Raw genomic sequence first — 21,884 nt, 5'->3', positions numbered from 1 at the left:
GCGGGACAATAGACTACATTTCCCAGAGTCACACTGCAAAGGAAACCTGTCACGCTCGTGCTGTTTTTTGTTTTTGTTTCTGGGGTCGTGGGGCAACAGACCATGAGTGGCAGGACTTGACTGTCAGCTTTTTGTCATTTTGTAGCAGATAAAGAGATCCGGACTGACAAGTGAAGGCATTTTAAAGGTGAGGACGATGTTCAGAAACGGACGACACAATAGCTGCGCAGATGTGTTTTGTGTCCACTATGTTAGTTATTGTTATGTGCTAACATACGCTATCAAAGTGGCGATGTTAACAAAACAATTAAAAAACCATCCAAAGGTGTGTTTTGTGAACTGGTATGTCGGTACGATGAATGTTGTCTACATGAGCTCCTGTTGTTGGGCCTCTAGCTTCTACTCCTTTGTAACGTGAACCCACGGAGCTGCTGTACATCTGTCACCATCTAGAGCATGTTTAGCTGGATTAGTTTTCGTCTTCGGCTGCTGACTTTGTTATAACGTATAACGCCAGCATATGGAAGGAATTGTTGAAATAAGTCACAGAGCAAACGCTCAAAATAGGCCCTAGTGTCGTCATGTTGAGTGGAGATTGTATTAATGGGAGAAAGCATGCAGTAATAACATAATAATAATAATTCCTGAATTGCACATGGTGAGACTGCGCCAAAGTCTTTGTGCCACTTGCACGTGTGATGGTGTACAATGGCGAAAGAGTCCGAAATAGCCCAGGTGACAAATGTGTCACATGTCATGTTGCTGAAATACCCTGCTGTCACTGAAGTTTTAGTTGTGCTGCCGACGTTTAGACGATACAGACCTGATCGAAATCTTCAGACTAGTTAAAAAATAGCACAAATCTATTACGGATCTATTATGCTCATTTTTCGACCCATTGTATTGGGTTGTAGACTCCTGTAGAGCAGCTACACACAATAATCTGCACAAAAAACTGCAGAATCTGCACCTACTCCAGGTTTGATTTCCTTTGATTTGTGCTTCCTGTCAAAACTGTCTGTTTTGATTTTTAAAAGTGGCATGCCCACTCCGCTGTGATTGGTCACACGCTCACTATGAACCATATAAGGAAGTCAGCCCCTCTGTGACATCACAAAGGGAGAATGCATACCTCTTTATCTGAAACGTTGGCATTGTTTAACATGAGAATACAACATTCTAACAACATTTATAGGTCAGAAAGTAGAAAAAGCATAACAGGTGCCCTTTCGCGAGGTTTTAACTGAAGCTACAAAAAGTTATTTATTGAAAACAACACTTAAACTGAAGTAGACTGTTTATCAGTCGGTCAAAAGTTTAAGATCATTTATTCATTTTCTACCGCTTATGCTCACGAGGGTCGCAGGGTGTGCTGGAGCCTATCCCAGCTGTCCACCCTGGACTGGTGGCCAGCCAATCACAGGGCACATATAGACAAACAACCATTCCCACTCACATTCATATCTATGGCCAATTAAACTCAAGAAAAATGCACTGCGCCGCATTGTAAACCCTTTCCCTTCCTATAGGTACAAAGGAGTGCCTTTGTGTTTGTTGCCATGGAAATGCCCGGGACGGTGGAGTTTAGAAATGTGGGCTGCAGTTACTTTCCTCAGAGCAGAGTGGATTGTCACTACACACTCAGCTCACTACACAACTGGGCCAGTAGTGACTGGATAGGACTCTTTAAGGTAACGTTGACACATAAAGGATATCGCTGGAATATCACTTTGTCATAATTATTATTTTTGGTCTGCAGGTGGGGTGGTCGTCAGTGAAGGACTACCACACGTTTGTTTGGGCAGTCGCCCCGGGTGACGATGAAGAGGGCACAGAGGTCAACTGCTGTGTTCAGTTCCATGGTACAAGTTTCCTCTATTAAAAATCCCATAATTAGACGATCTCTACCAGTACGGAATGATTTGAAAAACAAAGCTACTACCAAGTGATCAAGATGAGAGCTACTACAATCAAATACACATCCACCAGACTCCTCATTTGAAACACAAGCGCAATCTAAACGTTTTAGAGAGCTGTACAAACAATTACTCTCTGCCTGCCAAAGACAATATTCACTTATGGTTGAGGTTGATACTGTTTTAATGATGTTGTAATAACTACAGCATCAACCACTGGCGACAAAGCTGACTTCTGATTCAGGTCTCCATTTTGTTAGCAAGCCAATTGGTTAACACGGACGTTTGGTGATAAAAATACAGGACTCTCCCACCGTCACTGGGTCCAGTCTGCCAGTGGCCTCTGATTGGCCTGATTCAGTGTGAAGGGCATGTACAGCAGATGAGGCGTTCATTGACAGTAGAAGGGAAGAGACTGCAAAGAAACTGCTGATTGTTTATCATCAGCAAATTTCATCATTTAAAAAGATTGTTGCCCCACGTTGGTGCAGTGAATTACAATACAGCTCGTAAAATCTTTGGCGCATGATTTCCTGTCAGCTTTGCCATCGCGCTTCCTTTGGTATGTTTTTTTTCTTGAAGGGATTTCCTGTGAATTATCATACGTTGTGTCCTAGATTGATATTTGTACTTACCGTCACTGAGGCAGGTCGGACTGGTTGCATTAGGAAGGGAATGCAAAAAAAGTGACTCAGATCTGTCAAAGATAAAACAAAAATGAGGAGATGCGGGTAGATTTTCACATTTTAATATAACAGAAAACATGTGCCCCTAAATGAATGTTATTAGGTAGAGAAAAACAATAACTAGCTTACATGCATGTACTGTAGCTGAGGTAATAAGCTAGATACCAATGGAATATAATAAAATTGGTAATTATTTAAATTAATGTTAATTATCGTTAATAGTTTGTGCGTTAAATTCAATTGAAAAGGCTTGCAAGTTCGGGTACAACTATGACGTTTGGCTCAAGTGCTGCCTCTGGTGGTTGAAACCGAAACTGCAGCCAATATTGCCCTACATATACAGTCGATGTATTTCTTGTGAATTTCCTTTGGTTATGTTATTTAACGCCACAAACAATTTACTTGTGTATTGTATGTTATTTGAAAATCTAACATGCATCATATAAAAGTAGGTTTCTATTATTTTGTCATTTAAACATTGTCACATGACCCGATACTACTATCCTCTAATCAATTTTTTTCTTTCCTCATCTCCCTCATAGCATCGTACCTTCCTAAGCCCAGCGCACAGGAGTATGAATTTGTGTACATCAACACCAAAGGGGAGGTTTGCTCTCGCAGCTCTAAATTCACATTCTGCACACCAAAGCTTCTGGAGGATCTGGTGACCCTTGAGGAGGAGCCCCATGAGGAGGAAGGCACAGATATGTTGGTGGTCGTACCTCGGGCTGAATTGTTGCAGGTGACAATTGCTGAATAGCTTTATATTAAACAGTAAGGTGTTGGAGTCACTATTTATTTTGTGTCTCTTTAGAGCCGACTGCAGAAATGTCTGCAGGAGCGAGCTGAGCTGCTGCAGATCCAGGAAGCGACAAGCAGGCAAAGGGAGGAAGAGAGGGCAGATTTCAACAGGGAGCGGGAGGGCTGGGGCAGACGGCGCAAAGAGCTTGAGAAAGACATCGGCAGGCTGCAGGGGGAGCTGAAGAGAAGCCAGGATAACATTGAAGAGATGGAGAAGAAGCAGGAGGTACAGTACATACACATGTGGTACCTAATGAGGTATTAGGTCGAGCAACAATATGCAAAAGCAAGAAGGGGGAGTGTGACAAAATAATAAATAATGAAAAAAAAAACTCATATTCTTTGGGATTGTCTATTTTTGCCTGCTTTGAGCCTTTTTTATTAAGTGCTGTACACAGTAAATAAATTTGACTTGACTGTATTAAACAATATCTTACCATTTCATGTCAAAATGTGTTGAGATACCGAGGTATAGATCGTCTACTGTATGTCCTGCTAATGCTGCCTGTTCTCTTAGGCGGAAATGGCTTTGGGAAAATGTCTTACACAAGAGAAGAGTGCTTTATTGGAAGTGACAGAGGCCAACCAAGTGCGAATTAGAGAGCTGAAGGAGGACATCAAAACTCTCAGGCAGAGAGCTGTGGAACGAGAGGCAGAGCTGGAAAGGTCTGATATGATTTGTTCATTCCCTCTGTTGTTTTAATATGTTTTTTTTAAGGTTTTTTCATATTTTTTATTTATATATTTACCTGGAATGGCTGATCCAAACAAGCTGCATAATGGTTCCAGTGAGTCCCTTTGTTATTCTAAATCTGTGCAGGATGGAGGAAAGAGCAAAAAACGCCACAGCTCTGCAAAAAGAAGAGGAGAGTGACAGACAGATACTGCAGGTGCCAGCTTGTACCGTAAAGACTGCTGCCTATCATCGCATATTTCTTACTGTTTGTATCTGTGTCACCTTTATTAGACCATGTTGGAGCAGACTGAGGGCGAACTCCGAAATTTGTCCAAGGAGTTCCAAGGCCTGAGGAACTCGCTGGCCCAAAGAGACACCTGCGTGCTGCAGCTCCAGAACACCATCAGCACCCTGACGCAGAAACTGACCACAGCCCACAGAAAGGAGGTCTGTAGAAGAAGGTGCAAATCTCTTGTAAATACGGAATTGGTAACTAATGCAAGTTATCTTTTGTTGTCAGGCATTGAACGAGGCAACGCTAAAGGAGATGAGGTGCCTGCAGGAGCGTCTGGACGCGAGTGAGCGTACCGTAGACGGCCTAAAAAATGATCTAAGCACCACGGTAGCCCAGAGAGATCGTGGGCAGGCTGAACTACATCAGGCCCGCCTCCAGGCCGCCCAGCTTACCCTCCAACTTGCAGATTCCAGTTTGGCACTGAGAGAGAGCAGAGCGCAGTGGGCGCAGGAGAGGCAAAGTCTGCAGGACATCGCCAAGGTACAGTGGGTGGACTCGCTTCTGAAGATAATTGAAATTGTTGTCACAGTTGTTATTGTTCGGCGTCATGGTGGTTGTGCGTTGCCTTGGCAGAGGGACCGTGAGCATCTGGAGAAGCTTACTGCTGATATGCAAACGACGGAGGAGAGCCTGCAGGAGGAGAAGATGGAGAGAGTGAAGTTGGAAGTAGAGCTTGGGAGAGAAAAGGATTGTAACCGGGTCAGTTGACACTACTAACAGGAACATTCGGCACTCATAACGTTTGCCACCTGTCAAGTTGATGAGTGAGCAGCTCCAAAAACAATTATAGTCATTCATTAATGCAAGATAAAGGCATTTGGAAGAGGTAATGAATGTGCAGACGTATACACATAAGTAAGTCACCCACTCCTGCTAACAGAATGAATAAAGTGCTGAGTCTGACCCCCCCACCCCGGTTTTATTGTCACACCTGCAGGTCCAGCTGAGTGAAACCTGCCGGGAGCTCCAGGAGCTGAAGACTAGCTTGAGGGTTGCCCAGAAAGAGAAGGAGCACCTGCTTTCCGAGAAAAAAGTACACTGCCACTTTTATTTAAAATCATATTTCTAGACAGATCATTTGCATATTTTAAGGAATATTCACTTATTGGCTTTAGAGTATAGCCTTAGTTTTAGAATGAGGGATTACTTTAGTACAGTCTTTGGGCAAGATGGTGAAGCCCCGTCATCATCAATAGGTAGATGTGATAACATTGTCAAAGCGCCTTGAGTGTCTTGGAGGTGGAAAAGCATGATATGAGTGAAAGACTTATCAAATGAGCACTTTGAATAGGATGAGTTAAGATGTACGTTACATGTATATTCCTATAACCAATAGGCTTTTTGGCCTACAAAACAAGTATACTGGTTCCAGGAATATACAGGTATATCTTAACTCATGCTATTAAAATCACAGGTAGAAGTGATAAGATGGTAAACGTTCTTTCACTTGTGATGTGCTTTTCCACCTCCAAGACACTAAAAGTGCTTTCATCAGCTACTGATGATGACGCAGCATCAGGACCAACTGGGGCTTCACTGTCTTGCCCTAAGATACTGTGCTTACACATGATCACGGGAGGATCAAAGCCGCAACTTTCAAGTTGGGAGGCGACCACTCTACCACCTGAAGCGTGCCTCCCCATCACCAATATTTATTTTCTTGAAGCAGAATACCAAGTTGCTGTAGAAAATCATTTAGACATTGGTCGATATTAGTCATCAAAGATGGTTTACCCAAATATTTCCAGCTTCAAGGTCCTGCTTATTTTTAGATATAAAAATCTGATAATTTCACCAATTTAGGTATTTTATCCCCAAAATATCTCATATTTGTCCAGCTGTCTTTTTCAGTGTGACCAGTCGTTGAATATCCTTATTGCACCGTTTATGTTCTCTTTGTAATCAGCTGATAAGCTCCAGAGGCTCCTTAACGGCTTGTATGGATTAACAAATAAATAGCAGTTGTTTTGCCTCTTCTTGAGACTAGTATTCCCATTAAACTGCTACTTGGTTCAACTGCAGTCATTATCAGTCTTAAATTTGGTCCGGGTAATAGTTTGTATTACGCTCAGTTCCCATATTGCGACATGAGTAAACTATTTGATTATTGAAGCGGTGCAATAAGATACACAAGCATACTGTTCTTCCAACTGTCCCAGTTGTTGGGCATCTTTGGTCCGTTGTCGTCTTTTTAGCGGTTATTGTGCAATATAAAACGTTTATTGTGTAATATAAATCAGTGGTTTTCAGGGCAGTCGGTGCTGCTGTTAAAGCACCTGCACAGATTTGTTGTTACCTAAGCGCTATCGCGCTGGCCCGCCACCACAGCGTCCACGGCCAATGTTTTTCAAATGAGTGTCCAGTTTACATAAACAGCCATCATGTGCTACAATGGCAGTCGGTCTGTGGCATATCATAAATCCCTCCAATGGAATAATGTTTGATGTATAGTAGTAGTTGTAAAGTGTGTGTTTACATAACAGCAAATGTGGCGTACGGACATATTGTGTGTGTGTGTGTGTGCGTGTGTGTCCACTTTATGTGGCAGACATATGGGGGTTATGAGAGCGCTAGCTACTGAAGCTGTGATTATGGAAGTCCCACCCCGTCGTGTGCAATGATGGCTATATTTTCCCGCCGCAGGAGTTGATGGACTACATCTGTCAGTTGGAGCAGAAGACAGAAACAGCAGCCAGTGCCAAGTGGAGCACTTCCCCCGCTGCTCCCACAGGTGAATGGAGCCACATTAATCTGCCCAACACCCTGCAGATGGGGACAGTAAAGCTGTTAACTTCCATTCCACGACAACGCTAAATACCTTTCACAATGGCCTGCTTGTGGCGTGACTTGTGCTTGTGTCGTTGTTCAGGCTATACTCGACATGACGGTGCCTACTTGGACATGTCAGATGTGTCGGAAGCTGACGACGCAGAGGCCTTGCAGCCTCTTCGTCCGACCGGACCGCTGGGAAACTACGGCCTGTGCGAGCAAGGACCGCCGAGCCTCTTTCTCCTCACTGCTACTCCGTCATCCGCCCAGGAGATGGAAAGGAGCACGGTGGTTATCAGCCAGCCGGCCCCTCTCTCCTCACCACGGCAACCTGGGGCCGACACGATGGCGCACAGCTCCGATTCAGTGAGACTTGATTGCTGAACCGCTTATTATATGTGACACTGGAAATGCCGTATGCTACCACACCTGCTAGATACACTTGATAATAAAGACATGGGTCTACAGGAGACTCTGTAGGTCATCTCCGTGATTAAACCCATGTACCGTATGTGTGTAGGAGGAAGAACCTGATTCACTGCAGTGTGGAGGAAAGCACAGCTCTGGAGAGGAAATGGCGCTTTTGCTTCCCGATCACGCAGACTCAGTGCTAAGGTACAACTTTTAACACGCAATTATCATTCTATGACGCTCTACATGCTCTATGGACCCACATGGTAACAACACAGACTGTCGAAGAAGAAAGAATTCACGCACGCTAGTTTGTGTTCCACTACACAAAACTACTACAAAAAACTACAGTCAACCACTGATGACATCACAGATGCGTGACAGAGCTGGGGGGGCGATGGGTCATGTGCAAAGCTACCAACAATTAGGAATCATTGCATGGGGGCGTGGCTTGCAGCGTTTTAGCAGGAAGGGGGTGGAATATAGAATTTTTGTACAGTATTAATAATTAACGGGAGTGCCTCGTCACCACAAAACTTCACAAGACGAGGACTGTTTGGATTTAAAGTAAATACCCACGATCGAAAACTTTCTCAATGGAATATATAAAAAAACATGACAAAATATAGTCAAATAATCAAATTAATGGGTTAAAAAAGAACTACAGCTTGAATAAATGGTTTTGTTTATCAGTAAATGAATCCGTACAGCCAATGTGTCTATTTCGTACGTTTTTGTACGTCAGATTTGGACAAAATATCTTCTTCTCGTGGTAACTTACAGAGAAAATACCCAGTTTACTGCCGAAGCTGGAGAAGCTTCAAAGTCAGTTGAGGATTTAAAGTGGGAGAATTTAGATTTGCATTATTGACGCCATATTAAAACGAACGTTTCTTTTGAACAAGCCTACAAATATGGCGGCTGTCACGGTGGCTGATTTAAACATGAGCAATGCATCACACTTTATGAGCCCGCCGCTTGATTTGTGTGTGCAATGTTACTCTGCAAAGTAATTAGTGAACCCAACCGGCGGGGAGATGCAGCCAAGTAAAAAGGAACATATTTTTCATTGATACTGCATACATATATTTATATATATATATATATATATATATATATATATATAGCGAAGCAGAGGAATAAAGAATCCCAAAATGGCGGAATTCAGCGCCTCCACTAAATTGTACCTTACACATCTGCCCTCACACAAAAAAAATGACTTCTCCAATGAATTCTGAGCTGGCTAATGCACACAGACAAAACGGCAGCAATTATTTATGGCGACAGGGTGAGTATGGCCGGAAGATGAAAGTTTTGAATATGTGCTCGTAAAAGAAGTTGAAGCAGGGGGAGGACCGCGATGGGAGGACAAGGGGACAGATAAGTTGACAGCAGGCCATAGCAATGATTTACCTGCGGGGGTGTAGCGCCGTCACGGGCCAATTTTCAGCATCATTAAAGCCCTCGCTCTCCTTTCTCAGACACTCCCTCTGTCTAACCTTTTGCAACCACACTTGGCGTTAGTCTCACTTTTGCTCTCTGTTCTGTGCCCCCCACCACAGTGATCTGGCTGACACGTCGCTATGGTAACCGGCGGAGTGGATGTCCCACACGTGAGATGACGGGATCCTTTTTGTTGTCGTGCTTCTACTCTTTCCTCACAGACTACATGTTGTTACGCAATCTCCCTTATCACCCCCCTCTCCAAAAAAAGAATAACTCCATATTTACGCCAGTCGACCAGAGCGAGCGTTTAGGCTCGGGTTCGCTGTAGCCGAATGATTCGCGTTGAATCATTGCTACGTCGAGAGCTTTACGGCGGATGTTATGTCGTTTTTATGACATTTGTGATTAGGAGTCATGACAGGCACCGTAATTATGATGTTTTGTGCAGGGGCTGAGCCCCGCTGAAAATCATGGCGGAGCTCCCCGGCAAGCATTAAATTTTCCCCATCGCAGCTTTGAATGCGATTCACGACAACATAAAGCATTGATACAGCGTCGTGTGAGAATGATTATTTGGCAGTAAGGCAGTGCTGGGATGTTATATTGCGTCTGCATTCACTCCTGGACTAACATTTGAAATGCACTTTCCTAAACACGTTAGCAGTTGATGAGCACGCAGTAAAAATTTAGAGATACCCAGGCGCTCTAAGATGTTTTTTTTTTTTTTTTGCCATAGAACGCTTGTTGAGCTGATTGAACCTGACAGAAACATTACGTATTCATATTATTATCATAACTTATATGCTTCTACGTTTTCATTTTAGTTCCGATGGATTTTGACTACCGATATTTATTTGTGGCGCGTTCGTAGGGAGATTTTTCATACATTTTTCTCCCCTTAATTCACATTCACGGCGCTCTAAATTCCTGCCTAAATAATTAAAGCGTTATCTTATGAAAGAAAATCATCTTTATAGGCGCTGACATTCATGACAGGCTGTCGGTGTGTTCCCCCAGGCTGGTGGTAAGATACCGCCCCGGTTAAAAAGTCCTGCCTACCTATCTGTTCATGAATACTGTATTCATTTTGTACATTTTCTATCTCTAATGAAGTCCAGTTGGGCTGCATTTAAGCTAAATACAAGTCAACTAAGACGGCTATGAAACTTTGATGCATTGCAGTTTTGCTGAATTTCTACCCTATTTTTACTGGAGAAGACTTTTTATGATAAAAACATGAATGGAGGTGGGCATAACAGTGGATTCAATTATTGTCAATTGTGTGGAATTGATTGTTGATGAATTATCCTGAAGAATTGGAGCAGAAATTTAGTGCACTACTTTGCTGTAACCAGCAGAGGCACTGTTGAGTGGTCTGTTATTTAGCTTTTTCAAAAAGTACAGCATTATGACGGCTTAATATTACAATCTGAGTTCAGAAAATGCAACTTTGAATCAAATGACCTTTGCTTGCACTGTTATACCCATCCTGAATATGGCTACTTTATCATGATAACATATAACATTGTGTGTCGTGTTTATGCATAAATCATAATCGTTTTTTAATTTAACTTTAGTAAGACTTTCTATTTACAGCATTTTATTTTAACGAAAGGGAAGATTCCCCCGTTTATTGAGCTGAAGCTGGAAGGGGAAATGGAAATGGATTTTAATGTTTAATCAGCTTCCGTGGGATTATTGAATTTGTCATAACTGGGGAGTTTGATCAGGTTTAATAGGCCAATCTCTCATTTTCAGTGTGTTTTTCTGGTGTTCACAGATTGCGTCGGTTTTTAGAAGTACACTATATTTACACTACATGCCTCGTACTTGTTATGTGACTTTTGAGGTCATTTCCTTCCGTCACCTCACAATAAAGCTGCATCGAGTTAATGGTTTGTTTTTGAACGTCCCGTGTGACACCTTTATCCCCGGACTGTGTATTTTCCTTCTATCAGCCATGTAACAGGTTCGGGGCTGGGGTTCATGTATAATAATAAAATGCTTTATGTATCCATGATTGGGTGTAATGTGTCTTATTCTGGCCAAAGATCATGGCAATATTTGGATCGTGGTGTGACATTTCACCGGCAATTAATTGTGCCATTTCTTTTGTCACTGCCACATTCCCGTTTGGATCATTGCCTGCATTCAAGGCAGGGGGGGTTCTCCCTGCCTCGTCACCAGCTCCTCCTCAGGGCCGACCTCCCCCTCATCACATCATCGGCGTCATCCTCGCGCCTCGCTGCTCCCCATGATGGCCGCCTCCTTTTTTTTTTCCCCTCTCACTTTTGAATTCCTCTTTAAGCACACTCCCTCCGTCTTGAGTGTGGGATGACGATAGCTAATTATAAAATCAATGATGCCGGGCTGCCTAGTTTACAGCCACCTCTAAAACCTTAACTGGGAAATCACTGTGGGATTGATGACTCCCTCACTCTTTATCTCTTTTAATTAGAAATGTAAAAGATATGAAAGAGCCAGAGGCCAGAACACATCTCCAGAGTTTTTTATGATCCCGCCTCCCCCTGCCCAAATCACCTCTTACTTCTACCTGGGACTTGTTTATTTCCTCTGCCTTCATTTTCCTCCCTGCTGGAACCCCCTCCGCCCTCACTCTCCCCAGCCTCTGTCCGCTTCTCCATCACTTGTTCCATTACCCTTTCTTTAAGATGCGTCACACACACACAGGAAGGTGTTAAATTTACGGTCTTTGCGCTTGCCGACGTTCCTCACCTTCCCCTCACCTCTCTCCCCTTTTCCCTTGGCTGAGCTGCAAGCCTCCGTGGATGGGACGTGTAACAAACGAGGAGTCCAGAAGCTGTAAAATGATGTCGCGCCGCATGTTATGACCCCTGCTGCCACATATGATTCATAAATCAGCCTCACTTGTACGCAGCGTCCGGTCAGATCACTTCTTTGTCGCATCAAGCTGGGGTCACCCGCTGACTTTATCAGGATCAATGGTCAAAGCCGGTCCTGCTGCAGCACTTGAGTTCGCCGCCACGCTTGACCGATGTTGCTGATGTTTGCTTTTGTTCTGCTAACGACTCAGGATGAACAGCCTGGATTCAAACACACAAAAGCCAGTTTGGAGTAGAACAGATTGAATACACGAGCCAATAATAACATAATCATAATAATAACATGAGGTATTGTTGGGATCATAACAAAGGTAAGATTCAACCCACTTCGGTCTGGAAATTATACTGGTTTAGCTGGTGGACCATGGTGATTGACCAGCTTAGCAAGGTCTTAATAATGATATAATAACCAGTAGCTTCTAACCACATTCCTAGTAGCTCTCCAAATGCTTTATTCATTTATTATGATGGCAGTAATTGTATTATGTTACATTGCTGAGGAAATAGCCATTGCAGGAAGTACATCAATAACAAGGAAGTGTCCCAGTGCTAACAGGTGAGTCATTCCTCCCCCATGTCATGACACAACAGAGGGGGGAGTGATAAAAACACACATCTATTCTAGGGGTGTGAATCTCAGCACTGAGGACGATTTGATACACAGCCAGAGATACCATACTTTAATGATACATGGAATTTTCTGGCAATACGAAGTGATACGATGAAATACTTATTTAGTTCAAATCAATGCAATCCAATATGATATGGTACAATTTCTTGCGATATCATGCAATTCAACATGAAATAAGCAAAGGGAAAAAGTGGAATTCCGTATGGTCCTACAAAAAGGATTTGGCTTTATAAAGGATTTGGCACTTAATAATAATGTCAGGTTTAAACCCCAACACTTGTAAAAAACACTGCCTGTACAAAAGAAGACACAGAGAGATGAGTTTCTTTTTACTTGCAAGGAGAGTGATCAGGAACCGTTCAGTAACAATTCGCCACCTCACTCTGAAGCAGTTCCTGCCCTCTTGCCTTTTTATTGAAGGAAGGCCCTGGTTACAATCAGTTTTCTGAGGGAAGGGGGGTTTAATTATTCCAGTTGAAACCAGTTTCTTTGTACAACATGTTATCCATAATGTGTGGACACCTCATCCTTGACATGTGATTCTCTGGTGATACATATACACACACACATACACCTTGAGGTCATATCTACTTCTGACCCGTGCCTATGTCCCACGAGGGTGTTAAAACTATCTGCTGAGGAATGTTCTGTCATGTTCTGTTTTCCCTTAATCATGATGTACACCACAAGTGCAGGCGTCACAGCATTAATCTTACATTGTTATGTGAGTGATATGAAGCACATGTACAGCGTTAATCTTACTTTGTTATGTGAGTGATACGAAATGTTTGTAGGTCATAAGAAAAATAGGTCATAAGAATATAGTAAATATAGGTAATAAGAATATAGTAAAAATAGAATAACTTTATGTACAATTATTCCAACATTTCCCTCCTGTTTATTCATTTTGCAATATATTCTCCCATCCTCCGTTGACCTCTTCTTTTTAGATTTTCAGTCCTGGCAAGTCCGAAAAATGCCATGATGTTTCATCATTTATCTCTTCAGTTTCGGTGTCTTCATTGTCGCTGTCTTCTTGGGGCTCCCCTTTTGGAGTAAGGAGCGCATATATTTCTGACACCTCTTGCTTAATTGGTTGGATAGCAGTAGTGATTAGCCTGGTGCACAAAACCCTAATGCAGGGAATGCAACAACATCCACATAAGGTGAGAATAGCTGCAAATACAGCGATCAACATTAAAACTGACATTATCAGTTGTTTATATTTGCCAAATACGTCTCCAAAACCATCCCACATTGACGTGTCAACTCCAGAATGGTCTTTCATCTTGCTGTTAAGGGACCTTAGACCTTCTAAGGCCTTGGTGAGACTCCCGTCCGCTGCCGTGTTGTTCAGAATGAACGTGCAGCACTGATCATCAAAGATGGCACATACTCCGCCCTTCTCCGCCAGGAGCATGTCAACAGCAATTCTGTTTTGGAAAGCCATGAGGGAGGTAGCTGACAGTTGTTCATGGATGGCGGAGAACCCTTCTTCTGTTTTATTACCTAATTTCTGCACGTTATAGTGGATGTAGTTGATTTGTCTACATTTTTGTTAATTGTGCACCACCAGCAAATCGATGATTCAAAACCTGCTGCTATCTGGTTGACTAATTTGTATTTATCAGGGACTCCTCTCGGAACTCCAATACTGTCTATGTAGGTGGGATCATTTTTATCCCACCCTGACACTGATCTCTTTGATTCTGGGTTTGAATGTTATGTCTACCATCTCTATTGATTGACACTCAGTATCATTCAATCTTCCTAATTTGATTCCAACACCTGTTCTGTTTATGCATGAGAAGGTTCCTACAGAAAATACTTTTAATTTAATTTTTAGAAAATACTGGTTTTTGTTTTTCAGTGGAAGAGGATAGACCTTATCCCATTGTGAACGAATTATTATTATTATTTTTTTTTTCTTTCTTATTCATTACTTCGATCAAACAATCTATTCCCATAGTTGAAGGCACTACTTGTAACAGTGGTCTGGCTCCCATACATACTACATAATCTCCTTGATTTGACATATTTGCTGCCTGTTCCACTAGCAGCAGCCAGTTATTACTTTGTTGTGAAATGCCCGTAGTGGCATGAAACCAATCATCTGTATTTCGAATTACGGCTATTTTAACTCCAGCGTGATGTGTGTAGTTATTTGTGATTGGCAGTTCAACAGGGGTCATGGTTTGATTTTTGCAAATAATTATAGGAAAGTAGGGATCTACCCCAGAAGAGTAGGCCCATAAAAGGAAACCCCAACACGGGGTATTTAAAGTAGTGCCCAATGGTCGGTCATATGGGTTGAGTTTAGCTGAGCTAAAAGCAAATGTCATACTTAATATGGCCCCATGTTTCTTTAACATAATTTTATTATGGAAATGCCTGGCTTCTAATGTGGTACCAGGTGCCCAGTAATCACCTTCCTGGGTGGTAATCAATGTGTCCCAACTTAAATCTAACACGTGTCCAGTAACATACCACCAATAACTAGCATATGTCTCCCCTGACACCTGACGTCTGTTTGTAAATCCTTTCAATGATGATATGGGTATTTGGTAGTCGAATTTGGGGCTATGGTCATACATATGGAGTTGTTGTATGCCCACCTAATTATCCAAGGTGTTTGTTCGATCTGCGTTTGTGATCGGTTAGGGTCCCCACACTTCTTTTCTGCATGTTAATATTTTTTTTATTTTTATTTTTTCCATAGTGGCAGTGACATCACTATTATTGCTCCGATCAGTCCTCCTACTGCTGCTAATTAATTATTTTTATTTTTTTTAATTTATTTTTTATTTTTATGCGTCTGAGTGATCATCTTACCAGCAGGCTTGCAACCCCTCCTAATAACGCAACAGAGTTGTGGACAATCTTCACCGGTTTGAGACGACTGCAAACTAGAATTACAGCCCCCTTTGTAGCCGGACTTCCTCTGAAGGTTGTTGAGGAGCTACAAATCTACAGCAGATACCACCATGCTATTATCATGACGCAAACAGGTATAGTTAGGGTAAATACTAAGATGGAGATGGATAATTTAGTCATAGTTTATCACTGTAAATTTTTTCTGGAATACCATAGCGTGGAATTATGTCTTTGCATAGAGCTTTAGCTAGTGTTAGTGCATCTGGATGTTTTGTAGGAAACAGTTCTATCCATTTTGAAAATGAGTCTATTATCACTAAACAGAATTTTTTCCCTTCACTGTTGTTGAGTTCAATGAAGTCCATGTGTATTTCTTGAAATAAGTATTGTGGTTCTTTGAAATTGGCCACGCCGAGGTCGCAAGCTGCCCTGGGCATTGTGTTTTGCACACGCTAAACATGCTCTACAAAAATTTTCTTTTTTGAATAAGAATTCAATCCCTACGTAGTAAAGTGGGTGTTAATAGCCCACTATTGTGCCACAGCACATCCCTCCTGTTGAGACATGTGTAAAACCATGGCTCAAAATAACGTCCCACTTATGCAATTTTTTGGCAAGATTGTTTTATTATCTGTCGACATATTAACATTTTTGTCCAGGATTGCTTTATTCCTTAGCCAGTGGTCAATTTCTTGCTTTGGACTCTGTTGTTACATGTCTGCCAGGATCTCAAAGTGTACTTGTAATTTTTTCTGTGTTAAGAAGGTTCAGTTCCTTTAGTGTCGCTTGTTTTACCATTTTATCAGCGAACATATTTCCTAAAGATATTGGATCCGTATTATTAGTATGTGCCGTGCATTTACATACAGCAATTTGTTTTGGCAATTGCACTGCTTCTAGTAAAGTTGTTAATAATCATGCATGAGTTACTGGTTTTCCCGTTGATGTTATCATACCTCTGTTTTGCCAATATTGTGCAAAGATATGTACTGTTGAATATAATATTGGCTATCAGTATAAATTGTCACCTTTTGACCTTTCATTAATTTGCATGCTTCTGCAAGCGCTATGACTGCATAGCCTGTTATTGTTTTTCCCAAATAATTTTTGTTTGAGGAACCATCTATAAAATCACCCCTTTTTTTGTTAGTGTCTGATCTAATAAGTCTGGTCTATACTTTGCAGTTTGTGTTGTTAGCTCATAACAATCACGTGGTTGGCCTTCCTCAGGGAGTGGTAGAAGGGTAGCTGGGTTGAGCGTGGTGCATCGCTCAAGTGTTAAATGTGGTTTAGCTTCATTTAAGATTGCTTGTTTTCTATCTGTTAGAATGGTTCGCCCTTGTCCTGTCAACTGATGGCCTAAATACTTCACTGATTGCTTACAAAATTGTAGTTTGCCTTTACTCACTTTATGGCCCTCTTTCGCTAAATGGTGCAATAAGGCTATTGTGTCTTCTTCACATGACTTCCTACAGGAGGGATGTCATCTACATATAATAATTTCTGGCTTCCATTTGGGGGTTCAAACGTGGACATACTGGCCATCATTGCTTGTGAATAAATTGTCGGCCTTTCACAATATTCTTGTGGTAAGCGTGTATACGTATATATATATATTATTTATTCATGTATTTATTTATATTTTCTCTTTTCTGCAACCGTAAATGCGAACCTGAACTGTCTTTCTCTATTAGAATGGAGAAGAATGCCTGATGTCTACTACGGTGAACCATGTGACATCTGTTGGTAAAGAATTTAAAAATGTGTGTGGGTCAGGCACACAAGGTGCTCTCGCCACCACAGCTTGATTTACAACTTGTCCTGTATCATTCTCCATCCCACAGAGAGTGGCACTTTTCTCACTGGGAAAATAGGGATATTACATGGTGGGTTATCGCATTGTACTAAGACTCAAATCTTCTATTGCTGGTTTTATTCCTTCATATGAATTTAGTTTTATTAGGTGTACTTGTAATTATAGTACTACTGGTTGATCATTTGGTTCTGGTTGTATTTGTTAAGACAAGCCTAGTCGTGCTGAATATAGCTTTTGGTTCCTTTTGTACTGGCTTTTGACACAATCACGGGCGAAGTGACCTTCTTCACCGCAATTCCAACATCCAACCTTGTTGGGATAGTTTTGTATATTCTGTCTACCTGTTCCTCTACCTCTTCCTCCAAATCTTCTCCGAGTTGGCCTAACCCTTCTTTCGTTACCTTCCTTTTGTGTATAAAATGTGTCTGAGTCTTTCTCCTTCATTACTTTTTCTTCATCTTTCTGATACTCATGAAGTAAAATTTCCCTTACTATCTTATAACTCTTCTTTTTTACAACCTTCACTTTCTGCTCCATCTGTTCTTTTTCTTTTTCTTTCTGCTGTCTCTCCTTCTCCTGCTTTTTCTTTTCTTCTCTTTCCTGCCTTGCCCTTCTTTCACCTTCCTCTCGCTGTCCTGCTATTTTCATCCAGACTTGTGTCTGCTCATAGCCTTCTTTTTTTCATTTTCTTCTCGTTTTGCTTACATTTCTTTTTTATGTTTTGTTGTAACTCCTTAATACATGCCGTAGATAATTTTCCGTTGAATTTGTGCTGTTTTATCCAATAATATAGGGGGTCTACTGCTAGACTATCCTCTTTTTCAACTACCTTCCAGTCCTTGCAGGAGAGTTCTTCAAGGACTTTTTGTTTTTCTTTACTTTGTCCCTTCCCCATTTTGAACTAAATTTGGACCCAGTGGTTCTTAACACCTGTCGTGTTCTAACACTGGGGTTATCTTCAACAAGATGGTGATCAACAACCTTTTGTGGTAAAATTCTCTTCAACCTTTTCAGGTGGAATTTTCTTGCCTACAAGCATCCACAAAGGCTCACCATTTGCTTCTTGTTGGTTTGGTATAAAACACAGTTACCTAGTGGTAATTGTATTTTCATTCATACATTCACATTCACACTTTGCGCGCGTTATTTTCCAGCCCAGAGGACTCCGCATATCCTATGTAGAGTTTAACTAGTCTGTTTCAACTAGGGGCGTCTACTCCACCTACGGATTTTAACTGTCGGACCTGATAGAGCCTAGAATTGTCAGGGTTTGTTATTTTACTTTTTTTTCCACATTCACACTTCGCGCGTTTTTATTTTTCCAGCCCAGAGGACTCCGGCATCCTGTAGAGTTTAACTAGTCTGTTTCAACTAGGGGAGTCTACCCTCCACGGAATTTAACTGTCTGACCTGATAGAGTCTAGTATTGTCAGGGTTTGTACTTCGCGTTTTTATTTTTTCTCTTCTTCTTCTATTTTACTCTTCTTCTTCTTCTAACCTGCAGGGTTTGTCTTCTGTTTTACTTTTCTTACATTCATTCCTTTTAAACAAAATTTGTACTCACAGTCTCTGCGTCTCTGGATTTCCTTCAACCTTCCGATCCCAGCCCGCAAGAGAGGGACCAGTCCCGGAAAGGGTCTTGATGCTGTGGCCACAGTCTTGCCTGGATCTCGCTTGCCCGCTGGGATCGTCAGGTGTCTTGGAATCCGGCTCGAAGGACCAATAAAATGTCAGGTTTAAACCCCAACACTTGTAAAAAACACTGCCTGTACAAAAGAAGACACAGAGAGATGAGTTTCTTTTTACTTGCAAGGAGAGTGATCAGGAACCGTTCAGTAACAATTCGCCACCTCACTCTGAAGCAGTTCCTGCCCTCTTGCCTTTTTATTGAAGGAAGGCCCTGGTTACAATCAGTTTTCTGAGGGAAGGGGGGTTTAATTATTCCAGTTGAAACCAGTTTCTTTGTACAACATGTTATCCATAATGTGTGGACACCTCATCCTTGACATGTGATTCTCTGGTGATACATATACACACACACATACACCTTGAGGTCATATCTACTTCTGACCCGTGCCTATGTCCCACGAGGGTGTTAAAACTATCTGCTGAGGAATGTTCTGTCATGTTCTGTTTTCCCTTAATCATGATGTACACCACAAGTGCAGGCGTCACAGCATTAATCTTACATTGTTATGTGAGTGATATGAAGCACATGTACAGCGTTAATCTTACTTTGTTATGTGAGTGATACGAAATGTTTGTAGGTCATAAGAAAAATAGGTCATAAGAATATAGTAAATATAGGTAATAAGAATATAGTAAAAATAGAATAACTTTATGTACAATTATTCCAACAAATAATAATAATAATAATAATAATACATTTTATTTGTATAGCACTTTCCAAAATACTCAAAGACGCTTTACAGAAAAAAATGGAGTTGAATAAAAGCAAGTAAACAGAGTAAGAGATACATTAAAATACAACATTCATTCATTTATACACAGCTAAAACATGGGTAAAAGCGGGGCACACTTGGCAGTAAATTCTACTAAAGTGCTGTTTGTCTTTTTTTACTAATCACCACTTCTTCATCATTCTTTTTGCCATCTTAAAACATCCCACTTTCACATTGGCTATGCAATTTCAATAGCAGTGGTTCAGTGGTGGAGTCAAACTATTCAACAATAATTACAATTACTACTAATAATTTAACAACAAAGTAAAAGTGACACTTTAAACAGTGGAATCGATGTTTGTTTATATTCCTGTCTGCTAAACATACTAATGTTAATGCTAAACATACTAATATGAATGAGCTAGCAGCTAGGCTAATACAGTAGTATTATAAGAAAACAACTTACATTCTTTGCAAATGGCGGACGTTTTGTCGAGCTTTCCGCGGTTCTTTGACAATCCGCAGTGTTTCCGAACATACCATTTAAACGTTTCGGGGGGGGGAGGTTAAATCTAGAAACTTCGTGGCTGCTGCTTGCTACGAACGTAAATGTTGTTTTACTAGTAGTTGTATGTTCCTCACGTCTTCCGTCCGTATTCAATACAAAACGTAAAATAATGATGATGAATGAACATTAATAAAACGGTGCTTGCATGGGATTTTACCGATACCCACAAACGCATCGCGATGAATCTAGATTCACCAGTCAATTGCATCCATATCCGGATCCACAAGCATCGTGCGCATGCGCATGGATGTATCGATTAATTTTCCACACTTTTACTCAAAGCCTGTCACAATTTGTCACTCTCAGTTTCTCAGGTTGTATCATCGCCATGCTTTATTGTGTTATTGTAATAGAATAGCTTATACATTTATATTGTCATTAATAGGTGCTGTTATGCTAGCCATGCTAGGAGTGCAAGGCGTTACTCACTCCAGCAGTACCTATAAACCACCACTAGGTGACAGTATCACCCGGCAAACACCTAAAAAAGGATTAGTAGTTTTACTTTGTCTTAGTTTTATTGACCATTGATCCTTTTGTGACTTAAAATGTTACTAATATTACGCTAATCTCAATGCCGTCCAATAAGAGACAGACGCTGTCTTGGGGCGTCCATCACATGACCTACCTCAGTAAGCTAAAGCTAAGGCTAAGCTAAAGCTAATATTCACATTCCCATCCTTTTTTTTCCTCCCTCTTCGACCTCACATAATTAAGTATGACTGATCTATGTGTGTGTGCAGGCACCCCCCCACACACACCCTAACCCCCTGTAGTTACCATGGCAACCCCCTTGCAGAGGCCATTTGATTGTTCCTTGTAAAATAGTGTATAATGTATGGGCCTTATTTTAATTTGAGTCTGGCATTATTGATCTGTCTTTAATGATAGTTAATTAAAGCAATCATATAATTGATAGAATCTCGTCTGTATTTATCACCCTGCCTATCTATTAATAAAATCAAGGTGAGGCGTTTGAATCCGAATGGCACACAGGGAGAGTAAAAAAAAAAAAAGTAAAGAGAGAGGAAAAAAAAACCGATGTTTACTAGGAGTAGCCGTACCGCTCCTTTGAGAATTTACGAGAATATCAAAATAAACGGATCTGATCAGCTGAGGTATGCGTTGTAAACTTTGCGCTCCACGTGTAAATCTTGATTATTGACGTGACATTTACAGAGGCTATCACCGAGGCTTCTTTTATTCATTTGCTTGTTTCTGCGACGCTTTGGACAAACATTTAAAAAGCTCTATTGTGACAAACGTGCTAATGTTTAACTTTTAAGGCCCTGATGTCCTATTATTTGTCACAGATTGGGTGTCACATCTCTGATGACTCTGCTATCTTATCTCATAAAAACAAACAAGATGCTGTCTTCTACAAGATTGAATATCTCCTGGCTCCAAAATCAATAACATTTGGGATACTTCCAGGTTGCGGTGTTACATTATAATGTATGTATATTTCATACATATACATATCAACCCTTTGATTTGCACAGTTTGACCTTTATCAAAAATGTTTCCTGTGCTGTGTGTTGGTACGCGCACAGCGTTGTTCTTAAATTCAAGTCGTAAATCAACCCAGACAGATTTAGATCACAACCGGCACAGCACTCCATCTTTGAGGAAAACAACTCTAGCCATGCCAAACGTGAGTAGACCTGTGATGAAACCTTATTAATGCTAGCAGCTGCCTTCCACCGAGTGCACCGTGAGCAAATCTTAA

The 21,884-nt window shown here is 41.3% G+C and overlaps 1 protein-coding gene and 1 long non-coding RNA gene across 5 annotated transcripts; one reads left to right on the top strand and one right to left on the bottom strand.

Annotated features, from left to right (window-relative positions):
• Positions 1-37: 37 nt before the first annotated feature.
• On the top strand, positions 38-9,644 carry calcoco1a (calcium binding and coiled-coil domain 1a). The gene is made up of 15 exons (XM_058084045.2): positions 38-187; positions 1,530-1,691; positions 1,760-1,862; positions 3,145-3,344; positions 3,417-3,629; positions 3,921-4,069; positions 4,224-4,293; positions 4,371-4,526; positions 4,600-4,854; positions 4,948-5,073; positions 5,312-5,407; positions 7,018-7,105; positions 7,244-7,509; positions 7,664-7,758; positions 9,117-9,644. Exons 2-15 carry the CDS (start codon positions 1,560-1,562, stop codon positions 9,142-9,144), a joined length of 1,977 nt encoding a protein of 658 aa, XP_057940028.2. The 5' UTR covers positions 38-187; positions 1,530-1,559; the 3' UTR covers positions 9,145-9,644.
• LOC131136761 (uncharacterized) lies at positions 2,552-20,157 on the bottom strand. 4 transcript variants are annotated; one of them, XR_013630132.1, is made up of 9 exons: positions 20,054-20,157; positions 11,890-12,065; positions 11,737-11,821; positions 7,270-7,474; positions 6,979-7,137; positions 4,767-5,004; positions 4,344-4,528; positions 4,153-4,254; positions 2,552-2,613 (listed from the first exon to the last, which is right to left on the bottom strand). It is a non-coding gene; the product is annotated as an uncharacterized LOC131136761 (long non-coding RNA). The 4 variants fall into 4 exon arrangements; XR_013630134.1 differs by having other exon boundaries at positions 11,748-11,821; XR_013630135.1 differs by lacking the exon at positions 6,979-7,137 and having other exon boundaries at positions 7,193-7,474.
• Positions 20,158-21,884: the final 1,727 nt, after the last annotated feature.

The sequence above is a fragment of the Doryrhamphus excisus genome, linkage group LG17, assembly GCF_037039965.1.
Source record: "Doryrhamphus excisus strain RoL-2023G ecotype Guam linkage group LG17, RoL_Dexc_Guam_v1.1, whole genome shotgun sequence".
Classification (NCBI taxonomy): Eukaryota; Metazoa; Chordata; class Actinopteri; order Syngnathiformes; family Syngnathidae; genus Doryrhamphus; species Doryrhamphus excisus.
The sequence above is the reverse complement of the archived record's forward strand: the minus strand, read 5'-3'. Positions and strand labels throughout refer to the sequence as shown.